This window comes from Prionailurus bengalensis, chromosome A1 (assembly GCF_016509475.1).
Source record: "Prionailurus bengalensis isolate Pbe53 chromosome A1, Fcat_Pben_1.1_paternal_pri, whole genome shotgun sequence".
In the NCBI taxonomy this organism is placed as follows: Eukaryota; Metazoa; Chordata; class Mammalia; order Carnivora; family Felidae; genus Prionailurus; species Prionailurus bengalensis.
In genome coordinates, this window is record NC_057343.1 from 144,266,677 (window position 1) to 144,287,047 (window position 20,371).

A 20,371-nucleotide genomic window follows, 5' to 3' on the forward strand; every position below is an offset into this window, starting at 1 on the left:
TACTGTGTGTGGAACAGATGCTTCTACACAAATCTCACTTAAACTCTGTGCTGCATGAATTTGTTTTACTAAAATAAAATACTAATAAAGTCTCAGTTTAATGCTCTATGCTTGAGAACAGAGCAGAGGTATTGCTTTTATTTTAGGATACCAAGGTTCTTACTAGTATATTCTAGTTTGAAGAACCTTATTTTTACTTCTGTTTCATTTTTCTAATTTTCTAGCTTCCCCCCCCATGACAGAGTCCCATCTTCTCTTCACTTACACTGTCTCTCACCCTATACTCTACACTCCTGTTGTGCTAATAATCCTATTTCTATACCTGTAACAAGGAAATAGATTTAATACTAGTTCAGTCCCAAAGCCTTAAAAAATACTTGTAGCAAGACCTGCTAGGTTTAAGAATGTCTTAATTTGCTTTCAGGTGTGGTTATATTACCATAAATATTTGAAGAATACTATCTTTACTATAAGATTAATGCTTACATGGGTAAGGATATACTCTCCACTCTTAACAGGATTTTAAATTTTATCTGAAACTTGTAAGCTAATTGATCAGTAGAGTGCTTTTCTTGGTGGTCCATCCAATGGAACAAGCAAATCAGCTTATTTCTTACTACTGATAACTATTATTTATGTAGTATCTATTTTATGTCAGCACTCTATAAATTTTATATACAGTGTCCTTAGTCCTTGACAGGTAAACTTATGTAGTATTTTCCTTGATTCACAGGTGAAGAAACTAAGTCTTAGGAAGATTATATTATTGATCCAAGTTGTATTACAGTCACAAATTATGGACCCAGAAACTGATATTTTTTCTATTATACTGTGCTGAATGAGGAAAGGCAAAATGATAGTAGTGTTCACTAATATATTATTTCATCTAGTTTCTGTTGATTATTACATTTTATTTTCTTTAAGAAAAAACATACATGACAAAATTTCAGGTTGAATAAGTAAGTTTGAGAATGACTTAAAACTTTATAGTAACAAAAAAAAACACTTTTTTTTTTTACAAGGGAACAAGGTTCTTTTAAATTTTGAGCTTCTCTAATATAGTTAAGTAGAATTTAAAAATAGGATATAAATTTTGAAATAGAATAACATTTGTTCAGTATATTATGCTTTTTTAGTTATTTTCGTATTTTCTCCTCAAATTTATGATAATTGTTTTAAAAATTGGTATGGTGTTTCAGTTCGGTTTGGATACTAAATTATGAAAAAAAAAAGGATGAAAGACTGTGGCCATATCTTTACCTTCAAAAGCTATATAACATTATTATTACTACTTAATTCTTATTGACTTTAAAAAGGCAACATGAATAGTCAAATAGAAGACAGAATATTTATTATTGAGTTAAAGCAGTGAAGTTGAGAATGTTTAAATGTATAAACTCGGGTTAAACTTATGAAGGGATCTTTAGTTTAATGCAAGTATATTGTGAGATTTACCTAGATTTATGCTAGGTGGAGATTTATGAAGATAACTTATATTTGTTTCTTTCCCTAGTGGCATCTTCATATTCCAGGAAGCCATTTTTATACTTATGAAGTTAGGAATTCTGAGAAGTAGAGTTCCCCTGTGTAGTTATGTATTGAAATATATTAAATTTTACATGTATACATATGCATACATATGTATACATATAGCAACTTTTTTTTTCAGTTTTAAAGTGTGTACAGTATGATGAAGGATTTTAGTTATGTAAAACAGGTTATAAATGAATACCTTTGAAAAGACATATTTAAAAATTTGGGGGAAGTTTTTTTTAGTGATAAAACATTCTTTTAAAGTTGATATTACTTAAATTTTAAGAGCTATAAGGAAGTTAATTTGAAATAATACATTATTTCAGGAGGTAACTATACTGCATTATTGCATAAATTGGACAGTTATGGGGTACCTGGGTCGCTCAGTTGGTTAAGTGTCTTACTCTTGATTTCAGCTCAGGTCATGATCTCAGGGTCATGAGATCAAGCTCTGAGTCAGGCTTAGCACTGGGCATGGAGTCTGCTAAAGATTCTCTCTCTTCCTCTCTCTCTCCCACTCCACCTTGTGCTCTAAAAAAAGATAATGTACAGGGGCGCCTGGGTGGCTCAGTCGGTTAAGCATCCGACTTCAGCTCAGGTCATGATCTCGCGGTCCGCGAGTTCGAGCCCCACGTCGGGCTCTGGGCTGATGGCTCAGAGCCTGGAGCCTGCTTCCAATTCTGTGTCTCCCCCTCTGTCTGCCCCTCCCCCGTTCATGCTGTGTCTCTCTCTGTCTCAAAAATAAATAAACGTTAAAAAAAATTAAAAAAAAAAAAGATAATGTACAGTTATAATAATAATGATGCCAAGCTATATAGGCAATACTGTACTATACTACATACTATACTAAATATACTAAATACTATATAGGTAATACTATTGCTGCTATGCTTTACATATATTATATCATTTAATCCTTATTACAGTTCTATGAGTACTGTTATTTTCCTTGTGTTATAGATGAAGAAGCTGAACCTTTGGAAAGCTAAGCAATTTAAGTTCCTAGAGCTAAGAGAAGGTTTCAAAGCTAATTCTGACTCCAGAGCTCATGCTCTTAACCACTTCATTATAGTGCTTCTACTTTATGATGCTTATGTTGCTTTCAAAATGTTAAACATTTTGCTAAAAGCAAATATAATTTAAAGGAAATTTCATGATCAGTCTTTAACATGTATCACCGAATTCGTGGTAATCTGCGTATAATTAAGAAAGGTTGGTGAGACTTTAATATATCATTTAGCTCTTTTTCTATTTAGGCAGAACTCTGTTTAAGTAGTCTATATCAGTTATCTTTTTCTTTGAGACCTTCCTCAACATTTATATATAGGGTCTAATAATTTATATTGTTAGAATACTATGTAACTTAAATTTCTCTGTTTGCCTGGAGGTAAAAAATAGTCTTCTTTCAATTAAGGCATGTATCTTTTTAAAGAACAGTTAGCAAGTAAAAGTTTAGCCAGTCTATTTTATTCTAGAAAGTGCTTAATTGTCTAAATTTCAAACTTTGAAGGTAAGATATTATGGCACAGTGTCAGAAAATGATGGAATTTGGCAAAAGATGTTTTTGCCATTTTGGGGGGAAGCAGTTCTATGGGCAAAGAAAAGTTGAGACTTTTCAGAAGTTTTTCAAAGGGTTGCCCAGTTAAATTTTTCTTAAATTGGCATTGATTGAAAAGGAAAAAAAGGTACAGAAGGTACAGATCTTCAAAAATCTTTAAATATCAATTGGCAGATATTTGCAGGAATTAAGTCATTACAGAATAAAGATGTCTTCCCTACATTAAAAACAAACAGCAGGTATCGATAACCCACCTCACCTCCAAATGCGTTTAGAAAGATGTTACATTCTATCAGTTAAATTGTTTTTCCATGGATTTAGGATGTAATTCCTTTGACTTTTCAGTTGTTCTTTATGTGTTTTCTAATATGTTAAAGTTCTGCCTACTCGTATCCAAGGTAGCATATATTATTTTTAAATACATGTGCAATGGGGCAGCTCCCTTTAAAAAAAATTCTTTGGTGAAATTTTTCTTAAAGCAGAGAATCTTTCTGTAATGTGAATAATTACCAACAATGGGGATTTCTTTTTTTTTTTAATTTTTTTTTCAATATATGAAGTTTATTGTCAAATTGGTTTCCATACAACACCCAGTGCTCATCCCAAAAGGTACCCTCCTCAATACCCATCACCCACCCTCCCCTCCCTCCCACCCCCCATCGACCCTCAGTTTGTTCTCAGTTTTAAGAGTCTTTTATGCTTTGGCTCTCTCCCACTCTAACCTCCTTTTTTTTCTTTTTTTTTTTTTTCTCTTCCTCTCCCCCATGGGTTTCTGTTAAGTTTCTCAGGATCCACATAAGAGTGAAAACATATGGTATCTGTCTTTCTCTGTATGGCTTATTTCACTGAGCATAACACTCTCCAGTTCCATCCGTGTTGCTACAAAGGGCCATATTTCATTCTTTCTCGTTGCCACGTAGTACTCCATTGTGTATATAAACCACAATTTCTTTATCCATTCATCGGTTGATGGACATTTAGGCTCTTTCCATAATTTGGCTATTGTTGAGAGTGCTGCTATAAACATTGGGGTACAAGTGCCCCTATGCATCAGTGCTCCTGTATCCCTTGGGTAAATTCCTAGCAGTGCTACTGCTAGGTCATAGGGTAGGTCTATTTTTAATTTTTTGAGGAACCTCCACACTGTTTTTCAGAGCAGCTGCATCAGTTTGCATTCCCACCAACAGTGCAAGAGGGTTCCCGTTTCTCCACATCCTCTCCAGCATCTATAGTCTCCCGATTTGTTCGTTTTGGCCACTCTGGCGTGAGGTGATATCTGAGTGTGGTTTTGATTTGTATTTCCCTGATGAGGAGTGACGTTGAGCATCTTTTTCATGTGCCTGTTGGCCATCCGAATGTCTTCTTTAGAGAAGTGTCTTTTCATGTTTTCTGCCCATTTCTTCACTGGGTTATTTGTTTTTCGGGTGTGGAGTTTGGTGAGCTCTTTATAGATTTTGGATACTAGCCCTTTGTCCGATATGTCATTTGCAAATACCTTTTCCCATTCCGTTGGTTGCCTTTTAGTTTTGTTGGTTGTTTCCTTTGCTGTGCAGAAGCTTTTTATCTTCATAAGGTCCCAATAGTTCATGTTTGCTTTTAATTCCCTTGCCTTTGGGGATGTGTCAAGTAAGAAATTGCTACGGCTGAGGTCAGAGAGGTCTTTTCCTGCTTTCTCCTCTAGGGTTTTGATGGTTTCCTGTCTCACATTCAGGTCCTTTATCCATTTTGAGTTTATTTTTGTGAATGGTGTGAGAAAGTGGTCTCAATCTAGTTTCAATCTTCTGCATGTTGCTGTCCAGTTCTCCCAGCACCATTTGTTAAAGAGACTGCCTTTTTTCCATTGGATGTTCTTTCCTGCTTTGTCAAAGATGAGTTGGCCATCCGTTTGTGGGTCTAGTTCTGGGGTTTCTATTCTATTCCATTGGTCTATGTGTCTGTTTTTGTGCCAATACCATGCTGTCTTGATGATGACAGCTTTGTAGTAGAGGCTAAAGTCTGGGATTGTGATGCCTCCTGCTTTGGTCTTCTTCTTCAAAATTACTTTGGCTATTCCGGGGCCTTTTGTGGTTCCATATGAATTTTAGGATTGCTAACAATGGGGATTTCTGATGGTTAAATGGAATTTCTGTTTACTTATGGCATCTTTTAGACCCTTTCTTTTTTTTTTCTTTTTAGTTTGGATTTCTCCTTCGGTTCTCCTCAAGTATATATGCCATGGCCCTTTTTGTATGTGACCATGGAAAAGAATAACGGAGCTAAGAGGAGACTGGTCAAACTGTTAGTCAAGTCATTCAGCATTTGAGTAGAGTAGGTCTCACAACTCTTCATTGTTAATCTACAGTTACTGATCTTTTTAAATTATTGAAAAAAAATAAAAATTTTAAAAGAGGTTCAAACAGTTTTAGAATTAAGATAAGAAAATGACTGTTTTATTTCAGCATCAGTTCATAAATTGAATTCTTAGTGTGCTATGCGCTAGAAATCAAAATTAGTAAAAAGCTTTCTGAGCAGAAGGTATTAACAGTGATCTACTTTTCTTCTCCTTGTCATTTGAACTTATGTTATATCTTTTTGTTTAATTAGCCAGAAAATAACATTTAAATTTTACAAGTTAAAATGCTGTCCTAAGTCCAGTTTTATACTTACCAGTACAAGACAGACGGTGGTAGATGCAGTATTCCTGCTGCCCCTCTGCTTTCACTCTTTCTTAGGAATTGAGGCTTCTCTTGTACTCCCCCTAGTTGGAGAGACAATGTAGATTTCTACCTTAGTCTCATAATGTAATACTAAATCTGAGAGAAGTGTAAGGGGAAGTTCCAGGTTTAGGAGTGTCAGCTTTACAAACTGTGGTTGGGGTAGAATGATCTTCTGAGAGAAAGATAATCTATTACTTCTTGGTAGTTAAAAATTATTGATAGAATTGTGGGACAGGGAGAGAATTTGTTATTTTCTTGCTCCTTTATTTTTACTGGGAGTTTTGAGGATTACCTTTATTTTTTAAATTTTTTAAAATGGTTGTTTATTTTTGAGAGAGAGAGTGCACACTCACGCTTGCAAGCAGGTGAAAGGAGAGGTGCAGAGACAGAGAGGGAGAGAGAGAATCCCAAGCAGGCTTCGCATTGCCAGCACAGAGCCCAATGTGGGGCTTGAGCTCATGAACTGTAAGATCATGATGTGAGCTGAAATTGAGTCAGATGCTTAACTAACTGAGCCACCCGGGCACCCCGAGTACTGCCTTTAAATAGATGCACTACCCTGTTTCTCTGTATCAGCTTAGTTTTTTGGGAGCCTTTTTTTTAAATTTAATGGAGTGACTTAGACATTACTAATTGAATTGATATCCATAAACCGAAGGTTGATTTGTTAGGTATTTGGGAACCTTAAGGATAAGCTGTTTTGCCTGAACAAGTTGCTTAAAAAAATATCTATTACTCTGATGGCAAAGAGGCATGTAGAAAACCCATCTTAAGGACAGTGTTCAAATTACCTTAAAGTTTTTTTTTCTAATACGTGGATATGTGTTACGTTAGAACCTCCATAGTTCATTCAGTATGTTTTAGAGCCAGAATTTGTTACTAATAAAGATCATACATGAAAATGAATGGCATACTATCAGCAAAAAGATAAGTACCCATTAGTATTCTTTCCAATAAGTGTGTTGTTTCAGCATGGATTACAAGCGAATGATACCCTCCTTTATGAATATTGTGGTAAAAGTTTGCTGAATATTGCTTGCTGGTTTGTTTCCTATCTTTCTTCTTTTCCCTGCCTTCTTTGTCTTTTGAAGTTAAATTCATGTTGAATTTCTGTCTTTCCTTCCCATTAAGATACAAAATACAAAAATGAAATAAAATTTTAAGAATCTTAAAATTGGTATAAGTACTATACATATATTAATTACTTTTATGGCCTCTAAGAGAAATTTTAAGTGACAGTTAGAAAACGCTCTTACCTTGTGCTTGATTTAACCCTTTATAAAGTACAACTGCTCCTTGTAGAAGCAGTTAAGGAGATGCATTTATAAAGAAATCCATATGTAGTTTGATGAAATCTTAGTATGTACAGTAAGGGTTTATGAGTTAGAAAATTTTTTGCTACTGTAGGAATCCATTTAAATGAGTGATATACCTCAGGCAAGGTTTAGAATCTCTTAGTTTTTTAAGTATTTTCTGGCATACTCCAAATACTGGTGAAATCCTTAGTAGGAGAAAAACTTCAGATTTCCAAACTGCCAACATAAAGATTTCTTCTCTCTTCTTCAGAGAGCATTACGTCAGGATTTGTAAAGTTTTTAGTGTGTGTTTTAAATGGCTTTATATTTCCCCCTTTTTCTTTTTGACAGGAATCTTTTAGTCCTGCTATACAGCTGCATCTTGTACATCAAGCTCCATGTAATGTTCCTCCTTACCTCTCGAAGAATGAATCAAATCTTGGGGACCTCTTACTGGGCTTTCTTAAATATTATGCTACAGAATTTGAGTAAGTGAAAATTTCAAATTGTGTTTATTCATTTATCTCTGTGAATGTTACAATTTTGGTCGGAAGCTATATTTGTTAGTTTCAGTGCTACAGACTTGTCTAGAAATACACAGTTTATAAAATTTAATATTCCAATGATTAATTGTTAGGAACTAAGTAGATTTCACATTCCTAGCTAATGAAAAATTACAGTTCAGTAAGCCCGATTTTAGTAGATTTCAGTAGCGATTTCATTTTATGTTTACCTGCCTCTTTTCATAGCAGGGCCTGAATAAATGTTTGTGATGGCCCTGTATAGGTGCTGCATAGTTTGAAACATCTGTTTTTAGGAAGTTAAGATTTATCATAAACACAGCTAAAACAAACTTGGGAAAAGATCTTCTGGATACTTGATACCTGAATAGTTGTGTTAGTATGAATAAAAATCAAGGAATACTCCTTTTCCACTTTTTTTTTTTTGTTCTTCTGAGGGTGATAGGTAAACGTAGAACACTAAAGTGTATAATCAGACTGGATTTAACTGAAAGTTCTTAAGGGAGTTCTTAGTCCAGATTGAGTGGGATTAGGCATTGTTTGCAGCTCCTCTGAAAAGCTTGAAGGAGGAAAGCTTAGGAGTTGTACAAAGTTAGAGGAGGAGGGTGCCACTTGGAAGAGATTTGGAGAGAGGGAAAATAGCATTTGTAATAAATTGCTGTTACTGGTGGGAAAAATTGTTTTAAACAGATATGTATTATTCAGTTTACATAATAACCATATCATATGGTATTATATTATGCCCATTTTACCAGTGAAGCATTTAGAGAGATGAAGAAATTTTCCTTAAGATCACACAGCTAGTCAGGGGAGTATTTCTGTTGGTTTTGACTGCAAAATCCATACTCTTAACTATGATGCTTTACTGCAGTGTCAGTATTGTTTTGTTTGCTGTGATGCAGTAGCTCTAAAGAAACCTGCCTCGTAGGAGATGATTTGAAACATAGGGCATGAAAGAAGTAATGTTATTTAAATTCCTCAAAGCAGAGCTTTTACCATACTGTGCCTGTTTAGTTTACAGTTGTGTCTCCATTACCTACCCTAGTGCCAGACAGTGGCTACTTGGAAAATACTTGCTATAAATAAATACTTTTGAAGCAGAGGGTAAGATTACAGACATGTTGCAAAGATACTAAAGGTGACTTAAAAATTACTGAATTGGGTTAAGAAAAGGAGTAGGAAAAATGCTGGAGGAAAGTAGTTGAATAAGAATGAAGTTAAAATAATCACCGTTAAAAATGACCAGCACCAGAGTGTAAGTCCAGGCAATAAGGATAAAAAGGAAGGGGCCTTCATTTATAAAGACAAGAAATAAGAGACATGGGATGTAAGAGACTGTAAAGGTTATTCTAGAGTTAAGATTTTTGAGATGTTGCAGTAACTGTAGCTAATGTTTAGTGAGTACCTCATGTCCTACAGTATGCCAAGTGATTTCTATATATTATTTCATAATCCTCATGGTAATCCCCCGTGAGGCCTAGGGAATTTGTATACTTTGTATACTTTAAACTTGCCTATGGCAGTACAGCTAGATAGTTAGAGAACTGGGATTCAGTCTGGGGCCTGACTCCAAAACTATATTCTTAATTTTTAGAATATATTGGCATCGTCTGTTTTATTGTAAATTAGGGAAGTTTGAAGGGAGGGAAAGGATTCATAGAAAAAAGATATATTTCTACCACGTACAGTTTAGGACTAGAACATCTAGATACCAGTACCTTGAAAATCAACTGCTTTGTTGGACTGAAACAAGATGGTAGATGTGCAGGTTTGTGTGTTAGTTTAGTATTAACAGAAACTAGCCGGTTGTACCAAATGATACTGGCTAGGGTGCTGAGGTTTCAGAAGAGGTTTTGAACTTTTGGATGCATTTGTTACCACTATGATACATGATTTAGGAGACATCTTCACCCATTCTTTCATCATACAGTGCAGTTGTCAAGTATATTGTTGTTTCATACCAGATATTTTCAGAAATTTGACTGGAGAGAGCACTGCCAAGAATGTAGTCATGGCAATGAACTAGGTGCTGTTCAGAGGAATTCTGGCAGCTGTTAGAAATGTTTGTAAGGATTTCTTCTGAACTTGGAGATACTCATTTAAAAAATTCTCTTTACTTGAAGGCAGAATTAAGTGCCTATTAAGCAACACTTGAGTACATGGCATAAATGTTGCAGAAATTTGGTATGGCCATTTAAAAATCACTAAGATTTTCCTATCTGCTTCACTCACAGCTTTCTCCCAAACCTTCCTGCTGAAAATTCTTAAAATGAAGCCATACTTCTAGAACTGTACCTGGGAGCAGGGAACTGACAAAATAAAAAAAAGGATCAGGTAGCTCAGAGAACCAAGGGAAAAAAAGTCAGAATGTAATAATTTTGTATTTTAGCAAAACAAAGGAAAAATTTAAGTTTTAAATATCTTAAAAACTCCTAGGTACTAGAGATTCTAGGAACCTTAAAAGGTTACCTATTTTTTAATCCTCTTTATTCTCTGGCTGCCTAATCACATGCCATTACTGCTAGTCTATCTCAAGTTAAAAATGCATGCCTACATACTTAAATACATTTTTTAAGAAGGAAATTACAAAGGCCTAATTTTTCCAGCCATCTCCTTTCTTATTCTGATTTTTTTCATCTCATTTAATAAATCATTGAGTGCCTACTACATATCAAGCTATTTTCTATGCATCAGGGATATGGCAGTTAACAAAACAGGCAAAAGTGTCTTCATGGAGCTTACGTTGCATATGTATTGTACTATAGAGAGATAGACAATAAACAAACAAAATGTCTAGCGTGTTAGATGGTGGTAAGTGGAGAAAAATAAAGCAAAAGCAAAAAAGGAGTTTCTGGTATATGTAATTCTTACAGTTTTAATGCCTGCATTGCAGTTTATTACTTAGCATGTTGAAGGAAAATTCCCACAGAAAAAGTGATCTTTTTAAAAAAAATTTTTTTTTAATGTTTGTTTATTTTTGGGAGAGGGTGACAGAGTACGAGCAGGGGAGGAGCAGAGGGAGAGGGAGACACAGAATCTGAAGCAGGCTCCAGGCTCTGAGCTGTCAGCACAGAGCCCAGTGTGGGGTTTGAACTCACGGACCGCGAGATCGTGACCTGAGCCGAAGTCGGCTGCTTAACCGACTGAGCCACCCAGGCGCCCCGAAAAGTGACCTTTAATAAAGAAATGATGGAGAGGAATGTGTGAGTTATGTGTCTGTGGAGAAGAGGTTTCCAAACAGAAGGAAAAGCAAGTGCAAAGACAAAGAACCTGAGATGGGGGTTGTCTGACATCTTCAAGGAATAACAAAGAGGCCAGTGTGCCCGGAAGAGAATTGAAGAAAATGCTTTCAAAGAGTTAAGGAAATCTACATCATATAGGGCTATCTAGTTAATTTTGGTGACTTTGGCTTTTCATTTGGGTGATATGGAAAACCACTGGAGGGGTTCCAGTAGAGAAATGATGTAATCTGGTTTGGTTTATCACAGGGAAGAACAGACTGGCTGCTGGTGGGTAAGAATAGACTGAGGGGAGCCAAGGGCATAAGCAAGGAGCCTACTTAGAAGGATATTACAATAATTTAAGAGAAGTGCCTTGGATAAGGATGATTATAGTGGAAGTGAATGAAAAGTAGTCAGATTCCACTTGTATATATTAATTTGCAACAGATTAGATGTAGCATATGAGAAGGAGTCAAGAATGATTTCTAAGTTTTTGGCAAGCAACTGAAACAATGGAGTTGCCATTAGGTGTAATGGGGAAGGCAATGGAGGAGCATTATTGATTTTAAACATTGAAAAGTTGAGATATCTGCAAAATAATCACGTGGAGATATTGAGTATATAGTTGGATATACAAATCTAGAGTTCAGGAGAGAGGTCATGGTTAGAGCTATATATTTGGGAGTTGTCAACAGGTAAATGGTATTTAAAGCTATGAAACGGTTTGAAAAAACCAATAGGAAAGAGAAAAGGCCAAAGACAACCCTTAGAAAGTCCCTTGTTAAGAGGTTTATAGGAAATACAGAAGATACAGGAATATGTTAAATGACACAAAGAAGAGAGGCAAATTCAAAATATAGGTGTTTTTTTGAAACAACTGGCCTAGTCTCTTAAAATGTCAATGTCATTAAAAAAATAAGTGGAGAGAACTTTTCCAGGTTAAGGAGATGGGACAAATACAATACACGAGCCTTGATTGTAATCTGATTAGGGTGTGGAGGAATTATAAAAGGCATTCGACTTACTGTTAATTTCTAGATGCTGTTGGTATTATAAAGGAAACAACGTTCTTTAGGAGATATATGCCAAAAGATAAAGAAATGAAGTTTCATGTATCCACAGCTTAGCAAATAGTTCAGTTCAAAACACGCACATATACACATATACAAGCACGTGTGGGAAATGTTAACACTATTGTATTCTTTTTGAGCTTTATGCTTTTCAAGTTTTTCTCTCTGAAGAATTTCGTAATACAAAGATGAAATAAAAATGAGGTGAGGGATAAGAAAGAACTAATTTATAGTCCAAAAGGGAGGATCATTGAGATAGGAGGAAAGCCAATAGAATGTATTGTCTTAGAATCCAAGGGTGGGGAAGTGTTTCGAGGGGGAAGGAGTGATTATCTGTGTCACAGGTTTTGATAGGTCAAGTACAAGATGAGCAGTAAAAGGTGACCGTTGGAACATTGGTCCACATGGGAGGCCCCTGGTCTCTTGCCAGGAGCAGTTTCTGTGGAATAATGGGGGTAAAAAGCATCACTGGTGTGGGCTCAAGAGAGAACAGGGAAAAATTAAATACACATAGTGTAGTATATAGAATGGGGAGTAGAAATCGGAGTTAAGTCTCTCCCTCTGCCCCTCTCCCCTGCTCACGTGCTCTCTCGCGCTCTCTCTCTCTCTCTCTCAAATAATAATAACAAAAAGGAATCGGAGAGTTCAGTGGGGTTGAGTTTTTCAGGAGAAATAACCCATCTTGATGTCAAAATTGATGATAGCAGGGAAATACATAGTAAGTTGTTGAACAGTATACTTTTTTTGAATCAAGGAGGGTTTGAATCTAGAGCACAAGTGGGATAGGAGCACAGACAATGCATTAATAATAATAATAAGAAGGGCCACCTGGGTGGCTCAGTTGGTTGGGTGTCTGACTTTGGCCCAGGTCGTGATCCTGCTTTGTGGGTTCAAGTCCTGCATCATGCTCTGTGCTGACAGCTCAGAGACTGGAGCCTGCTTCGGATTCTGTGTCTCCCTCTCTCTGTGCCCCTCCCCCACTCTGTCTCCCTGCCTCCCAAAGATAAATAAACATTAAAAAAAATTATTAAAAAAAAAAGAAAAAGCAGAGTATGTGGATATAGAGGAATTGATAAGAGTGGGAGGTAGTAGAAATTATCTTTTGGTTGCTTTAGTTTTTTAGTGAAATGAAGGATGGACATCAACTGGGAATGATTGTGAGTGAGGAAATTTGAAAAGTGAGAGGAAGTATGAATTATCCTGTAGGAGAATAAAGGAGTGTATTAACTATGGAAATACAATACAATTGGTGGGTAGTAGCATCTAACGTCTTTTTGAGCTAAGTCATCATAAATTTAAAGTGCATTTAAAGTTGTCATGAATTTAAAGGTCAGCATGGTTGCATATTTCTCTCCAGGCCTGTTGAGCTGCATGGGAATGAATTGGAGTAGACATAGATTTAATAATGGTTGTTTTTCTACCAAATAAGATAAGTGCAGCAGGAAGGGTAAGAAAGTTGAGGGGGTGTGCACGGAAGTGGTTTATTCTGACCATAGACAGAATGTATTAAATTAGTCTCGAAAATGTGGGCACAGGGATGCATGTAGGACATCCAGGTGGTGGTTTCCAGTTGTTAATTGCAAGGATTGTCCTTGAGCTTAGTATCAAGATCAGGGCTGGAGAGAGGATTTGGGAAAGAAACATCAGACTGTTAAAGCTTAGGAGGGGTGCTGTAGCATTAGAAGAAAATTGAAAGAGGTGAGACCCTGATGGACACCAGAATTTAAGGAGTCAGGTGGAAGAAAGGGTCAGGCAGAAGGAGAACCAGTCAAAACAAAACAGAACTCTAACAAAAGAAAACTCTAGGGACGCCTGGGAGGCTCAGTCAGTTAAGCGTCCGACTTCGGCTCAGGTCATGATCTCACGGTCCATGAGTTCGAGCCCCGCGTCAGGCTCTGTGCTGACAGCTCAGAGCCTGGAGCCAGCTTAGGATTCTGTGTCTCCCTCTCTCTCTGACCCTCCCCCGCTCACACTCTGTCTCTCTCTGTCTCAAAAATAAACGTTAAAAAATTTTTTTTAAAAACAAAACTCTAGCATTAGACCAAAATTTTCTGTCTGCATAAGAAGCTTGAAATCCCTGACAAAGTTTTCTTTTTGTTTGCTTCCCAGCCCCAAATATATATTTGTTCACTTAATTAGACTAGTCTTAGCATATGTGTGTATGTATTTGTATGTATGTTTGTATATGTATATGTGTACATATATACATGGTCATATAGTATCGGACCCATAATTTTGACTTGCTTTGTTAGACTTAAAATTTTAATTTTAATGTTCCTGTTTAAGAAAACATTTCAAAACACTTTGTCATTAAAATAATGGCTAGGAGAGAGTTAATGGATAAGTAGCAGTCCATTATCATTACTGAAGTAAAGAAGCAGGCATCTTACCAATATAGAGTTGGTAAACTAAGTTTTATATTCAAAATATTACCATATATTATCAAATCTATTTTAGATTAAATTAAGCCCTCTAGGGGCGCCTGGGTGGCTCAGTTGGTTAAGTGGCCGACTTCAGCTCAGGTCATGATCTCACGGTCCGTGAGTTCAAGCCCCGCGTCGGGCTCTGTGCTGACAGCTCAGAGCCTGGAGCCTGTTTCAGATTCTGTGTCTCCCTCTCTCTGACCCTCCCCCGTTCATGCTCTGTCTCAAAAATAAATAAATGTTGGGGCGCCTGGGTGGCGCAGTCGGTTAAGCGTCCGGCTTCAGCCAGGTCACGATCTCGCGGTCCGTGAGTTCGAGCCCCGCGTCAGGCTCTGGGCTGATGGCTCAGAGCCTGGAGCCTGTTTCCAATTCTGTGTCTCCCTCTCTCTCTGCCCCTCCCCCATTCATGCTCTGTCTCTCTCTGTCCCAAAAATAAATAAACGTTAAAAAAAAAAAAAAATTAAAAAAAAATAAATGTTAAAAAAAAAAATTAAGCCCTCTATCTGCTTTCCTGACACATTCCTCTTTTATAGGCTGTATCTTATTTTACACCTTAATTATTGAGTGAAAAATAATAGATTTTCATATGGCAAACAAATTACAATAGAAAAATATGGTATGATGGGAATGCAAGCTGGTGCAGCCACTCTGGAAAACAGTATGGAGGAGGTTCCTCAAAAAACTAAAAATAGAACTACCCTACGACCCAGCAATTGCACTATTAGGTATTTATCCAAGGGATACAGGGGTGCTGTTTAGAAGGGACGCATGCACCCCAGTGTTTACAGCAGCACTATCGACAATAGCTGAAGTATGGAAAGAGCCCAAATGTCCGTCGATGGATGAATGGATAAAGAAGGTGTGGCATATATATACAATGGAGTATTGCTCAGCAGTCAAAAATAATGAAATCTTGCCATTTGCCACTACATGGATAGAACTGGAGGGTATTATGCTGAGTGAAATTAGTCAGAGAAAGACAAAAATCATGACTTCACTCATATGAGGACTTTAAGAGATAAATGAACCTAAGGGAAGGGAAACATAATACAAAAACAGGGAGGGGGACAGAACAGAAGAGACTCATAAATATGGAGAACAAACTGAGGGTTACGGGAGGGGTTGTGGGAGGGGGGATGGGCTAAATGGGTAAAGGTCACTAAGGAATCTACTCCTGAAATCATTGTTGCACTATATGCTTAAAAAAATAAAATAAGGAAAAATATAGTATGATACAAGAGTTAATTAGGGCCCTGTTTTAAAGAATGACATATTTAAGGAAAATGTTTATAAATTTCCATTTGGATTCTACATTTAAATTTACCTCTAAAAATAAAAATAGTAAATAAATTATATATCATATTTTATTATTTCAAATATTTAACAATTTAGAAATATTTAAAAGCGCTTTGAAAATGCAATAGATTGAATCAGTCTAAATTATAGTGTTTTAAAATATTCTTTTTTTTTTTTTTCCCCTTTGTGAAGTACTTCAAATGATATAGTCACTTAAATAGCTGCATTATTCAGGTTGATTATAGGCTGCAGCTTAAATGATACCTGGTTAGGGATAATAAAGTGAATGTAGGTATGTAACATATGTTTCTGTGACCCAGTTTAGAACTAAGTATTGGCATGTAATATAAATTCAGGATTGTATTTCATAGAAGTATGGTGGTAAGAAGAGTTCCTTTGATTAAAAAAAAAAAAAACAAAGAACTGTAATTTAACAGCAGGATGCAGTATTTCGACATTCTAAATTTGTCTGAAAGAAAAAAATCAGTCTGCACCTTTTTAACATTCCAATTTTAATTTTATTTCAGATTCAACTGTCCTTTAAGTTGAATGAGAAACAAGTAGTCTCAGGAAAAAGTTCATTTTATTAGTGAAATTTACCTCAAGTGGTATGAAGTAAAGTGTAGCACAAAGTATCATTGTTTGGTTCTGGCACATGGTTCTATAACTCTCTCCTTTACATTGTTTTTTTTTTTTTTTCTTTTGTATTTATATATGTATGTAATCGCTATAACCAGTGTGGGTCCTGAACTCATGACCCCAAAATCGAGAGTCTCATGCTCTATTTACGACTAAACCAGCTAGATGCCCCTTCCTTGTTATTTTACAAAAATTTTGGAAACAAACTTGGACCAACAGAGCATTGTAGTTCTTTTCTGTTTGGAGTTTCTACTAATGGAGCTGCTGTAGACGACAGATCTAAAACATGTTACTGTAATTAATACTAAGTATTTCTCTTTGATAACCTACTTAGTTTTTAAAAAGCATAAATTCTGATATGTATTCTTAATTTAAAAGCTGTCTTTGTTAAGTATTTCTAGTATTCCTGATAAGAAAAAATAGAAAGTCATACTTCAAGGATCCTATTCAATTATCCAACTTCACAAGGTGCAATGTTTTCTTGCATATTTAACATAGAGATGGATCAGTTTTCCAGAAACAAATGCCATATTGGACCCATGATTATATTCTTAGAAATTCTTTGTCTGATAAATAGAGGACGAGTAGATAAATGTTGGAGATGGAAGGTCCCAAAACTTGGTCTTTCTATTCTTACTGAAATGGTGGACAGAACTAAATATGGCTGAAAAAAAAAAAAAAAAGATTTCACCTATTTTCCAAATTTATTTTTATCTTGTATACAAGGTGAATTGTCATACATTTTAGAGAAAACAAAAATCATACTTGTGCAGAACTATTATAAAGAAATAAAAAAACCAAACAAAACCAGAATGTAAGGTAACCTACTACAGACAGACTGGTCAGTTTACCTTTCGATATGCTGATAAAATTGTTTTATTTGAATATAACTTTACTGTTAATAGCTACATCTGATATACAGCAATAACAATATGTTTTCATAGAGTATTAATTTTTCCTAAAACAGCACCTACTGGCTTCTATTGTAAAATTGCAAAATTTTCTCCCAAATCATATAAATGGACATGCACTAAACAAGATTATTTAATGATATCAGAAAACAGTGTGTGATTACATGTCTTAATAAGAAATCCTTCCTGAGGTGCTAACAATGAACATAATTTTTATATTTTCTGCTTATATTTTCTTATTTTTCATATTCATTTATTCGGTAAATATGTATTGAATGTTTACTTTGTACTAAACAATATCCGAACAGTGAAAAAAATACATAAATTATCTTGGAGCTTTCATTCGGCTTGGGAGAGACACACAATAAACAGTAACATAATAAATAAGCAAATTGTTAGAATTTAAGTGCTATGGAGAAAAAAGAAGGGGAAATAGGGATTGAGGTGCTGAGGGTGGAGGCAAGTTTCAGTATTCTGTGAGAAAATCAGAATGGGACTCGCTGTTAAATATGATAAACCTAATAAAATGAAAATTAAGCAAATAGTTAACACGGTATTTTTCTTCTTTCAGCTGGAACAGTCAAATGATTTCAGTTCGTGAAGCCAAAGCCATTCCCAGGCCTGATGGTATTGAATGGAGAAATAAATACATCTGTGTCGAAGGTAGCTTTCCCACAACTACTACTTTACCACCCAGTTATCACCATGGTACTGAGAGAATTACTTGAATAATTTCAGTTTGTATTTCAGTTAAAATTAATACATTCATATTCTGGCTTACAAGTCTTTTAGTTATAAAATTTTCTTTTTTTTCTTCCAACTTTTTATTTAAATTCCAGTTAACATACAGTGTAATATTAGCTTTAAGTGTAGAATTTGGTGATTCAGTACTTACATACACCATGCAGTGCCCATCACAAGTGCCCTCCTTAATCCTCATCACCTATTTAATCCATCCCCCCACTCTCCTCCCCTATGGTAGCCATCAGTTTGTTCTCTGTAGTTAAGAGTGTGTTTTTTGGTTTGCCTCCCTTTTTCCCCCTCTGTTTGTTTGTTTTGTTTCTTAAATTCCACATATAAGTGAAATCATATGGCATTTGTCTTTCTCTGACTTACTTCACTTAGCTTAATACTCTCTAGCTCCATCCACGTTGTTGCAAATGACAAGATTTCATTCTTTTTTATGGCTGAGTGTTTTCATTGAATTTTAAAAAATTAATTCTTTAGCTGTAAAAAATAGTAAATACGAATTTAGGCGTTTAATATTCCAGTTGGTAATATTTGAGCAGTCTTTATTCATCCCTCCTGCTTGTAGGTGATTGAAATTTAATTTCATGACTTGAAGGTGGAAGAAAATATTATCTTCATGTGATGATACTTATACTGAGATAAAATGAGTTCTTTTATAGCTAAAATATCGATACTTAAGGCAAGCTAGATTTTTATGAATAGTATTTATTTTACTTTAAAAATCGAATGCTCTGAAGATAATCTGTTCTCTAAAATTAATTTACATGTTGTTGAATATTTCTTTGAGTTGGTGGGAAATTGACTTCAAGAGGCAAAATTACTCTCACAGATTCCAAGTTGAAGACTTTTGTAAATCTTGAGGTAAAAAAGAATGTGTTAAGTGTTAAGTGCAGTGTTTGTAGGAAAACATCAAATTTAGAATATTTTATTCTTGGATTATATGCAACATCTTAAGCGTCTTTGAATATGAAATTTAATTTCCTGCTTTGGTGGTTGGTTAAATTGCATAGTGGGTGTGTATTATTTTAGTTACTTGTGTTCTTTTGAATATTAAAAACTGTTGTGAAGTGCTGTGTGTGATGTGATCCGGTAGCTTGGCATAAGGCATTACTCTATTTTTAAAAAAAAGCACAGGCGTTCCTCAGATATATTGTGGGTTCAGTTCCAGACCACCGCAATAAAGCAAATATCACAATAAAGTGAGTCAAATGAAGTTTTTGGTTTCCTGGTCATATGAAAGTTACGTTTACCCTATATTGTAGTCTGTGAGGTGTGAATAGTATTACGTCTAAAAGAACAGTATACGGGGTGGCTCAGTCAAGCGTCCGACTCTTGATTTCGGCTCAGGTCCTGATCTCATGGATTTTAAGTTTGAGCTCCACATCAGGCTCTTTCCTGACAGTACAGGCCTGCCTGGGATTCTCTGTCTCCCTCTCTCTGCCCCTTGCCCGTTCATGCTCTCTCTCAAAATAAATAAGATATTAAAAAAAAGAAAGAAAGAAAAATGTACATACCTTAATTTAAAAAGACTGTTGCTAAAAAATGCTAACCATTGTCTGAGATTTCAGCAAGTCATAATCTTTCTGCTGGTGGAGGATCTTGTCTTGATGTTGATGGCTACTGACTAATCAGGATGCTGATTGCTGAAGATTGAGGTGGCTGTGGCAATTTCTTAAAATGAGACAGTGAAGTTTGCTGTGTTGATTGACTTCTTTTCACAAATGATTTCTCTATAGCATGTGAGAGCATTTTACTCACAGTATTTCTTTGAAAATTGGAGTCAGTCCTTTCAAACCCTGCTCTATTTTTTCAACTAAGTTTATGTAACATTAAATCCTTTGATGACATTTCAGCATCTTCACCAGGAGTAAATTCCATCTGAAGAAACCATTTTTTTTTTTGCTCATCTATAAGAGCAAGTCCTTATCCATTCAGGTTTTATCATGAGATTGTGGCAAAAGTCATTCACATCTTCACGCTTCACTTCTTCTTTTTTTAATGTTTGTTTATTTTTGAGAGCGCAAGTGGGAGAGAGCAGAGAAAGGGGGACAGAGGATCTGACGCAGGCTCTGCGCTGACAACAGTGTTCAGGCTCCACTTTTAATTCTACTTCTCTCACTCTTTCCACATCTGCAGTTACTTTTTCCACTGAAGTCTTGAACCTCTCAAAGTCATTCATGAGGGCTGGAATCAGCTTCTTCCAAACTCCCATTAATGCTGATATTTTCACCTCTTCCCATGAATCACAAATGTCCTTACTGGCATGTAGAATGGTGAATCCTTTCCGGAAGGTTTTTCAATGGACTTTGCCAAGATCCATATAGGAATCACTGTCTTATAGCCTTACAAAATATATTTCTTAAATAATGAAACTTGAAAGTCGAAATCACTTCTTGATCCATGGGCTGCAGAATGGATGTTGTGTTAGCAGACGTGAAAACAACAATTTTTTTTACAT

At 35.7% G+C, this 20,371-nt stretch overlaps 1 protein-coding gene across 6 annotated transcripts in view; it reads left to right on the forward strand.

Annotated features, from left to right (window-relative positions):
- Positions 1–20,371, forward strand: part of TENT2 (terminal nucleotidyltransferase 2) — a 71,916-nt gene that overhangs the window by 45,941 nt on the left and 5,604 nt on the right. For all 6 annotated transcript variants that reach the window (XM_043592874.1, XM_043592851.1, XM_043592858.1 and 3 more), the window contains 2 exons: positions 7,434–7,570; positions 17,735–17,826. In XM_043592874.1, coding sequence (XP_043448809.1) covers positions 7,434–7,570; positions 17,735–17,826 — 229 coding nt within the window. The remainder of the gene's footprint in view (positions 1–7,433; positions 7,571–17,734; positions 17,827–20,371) is intronic.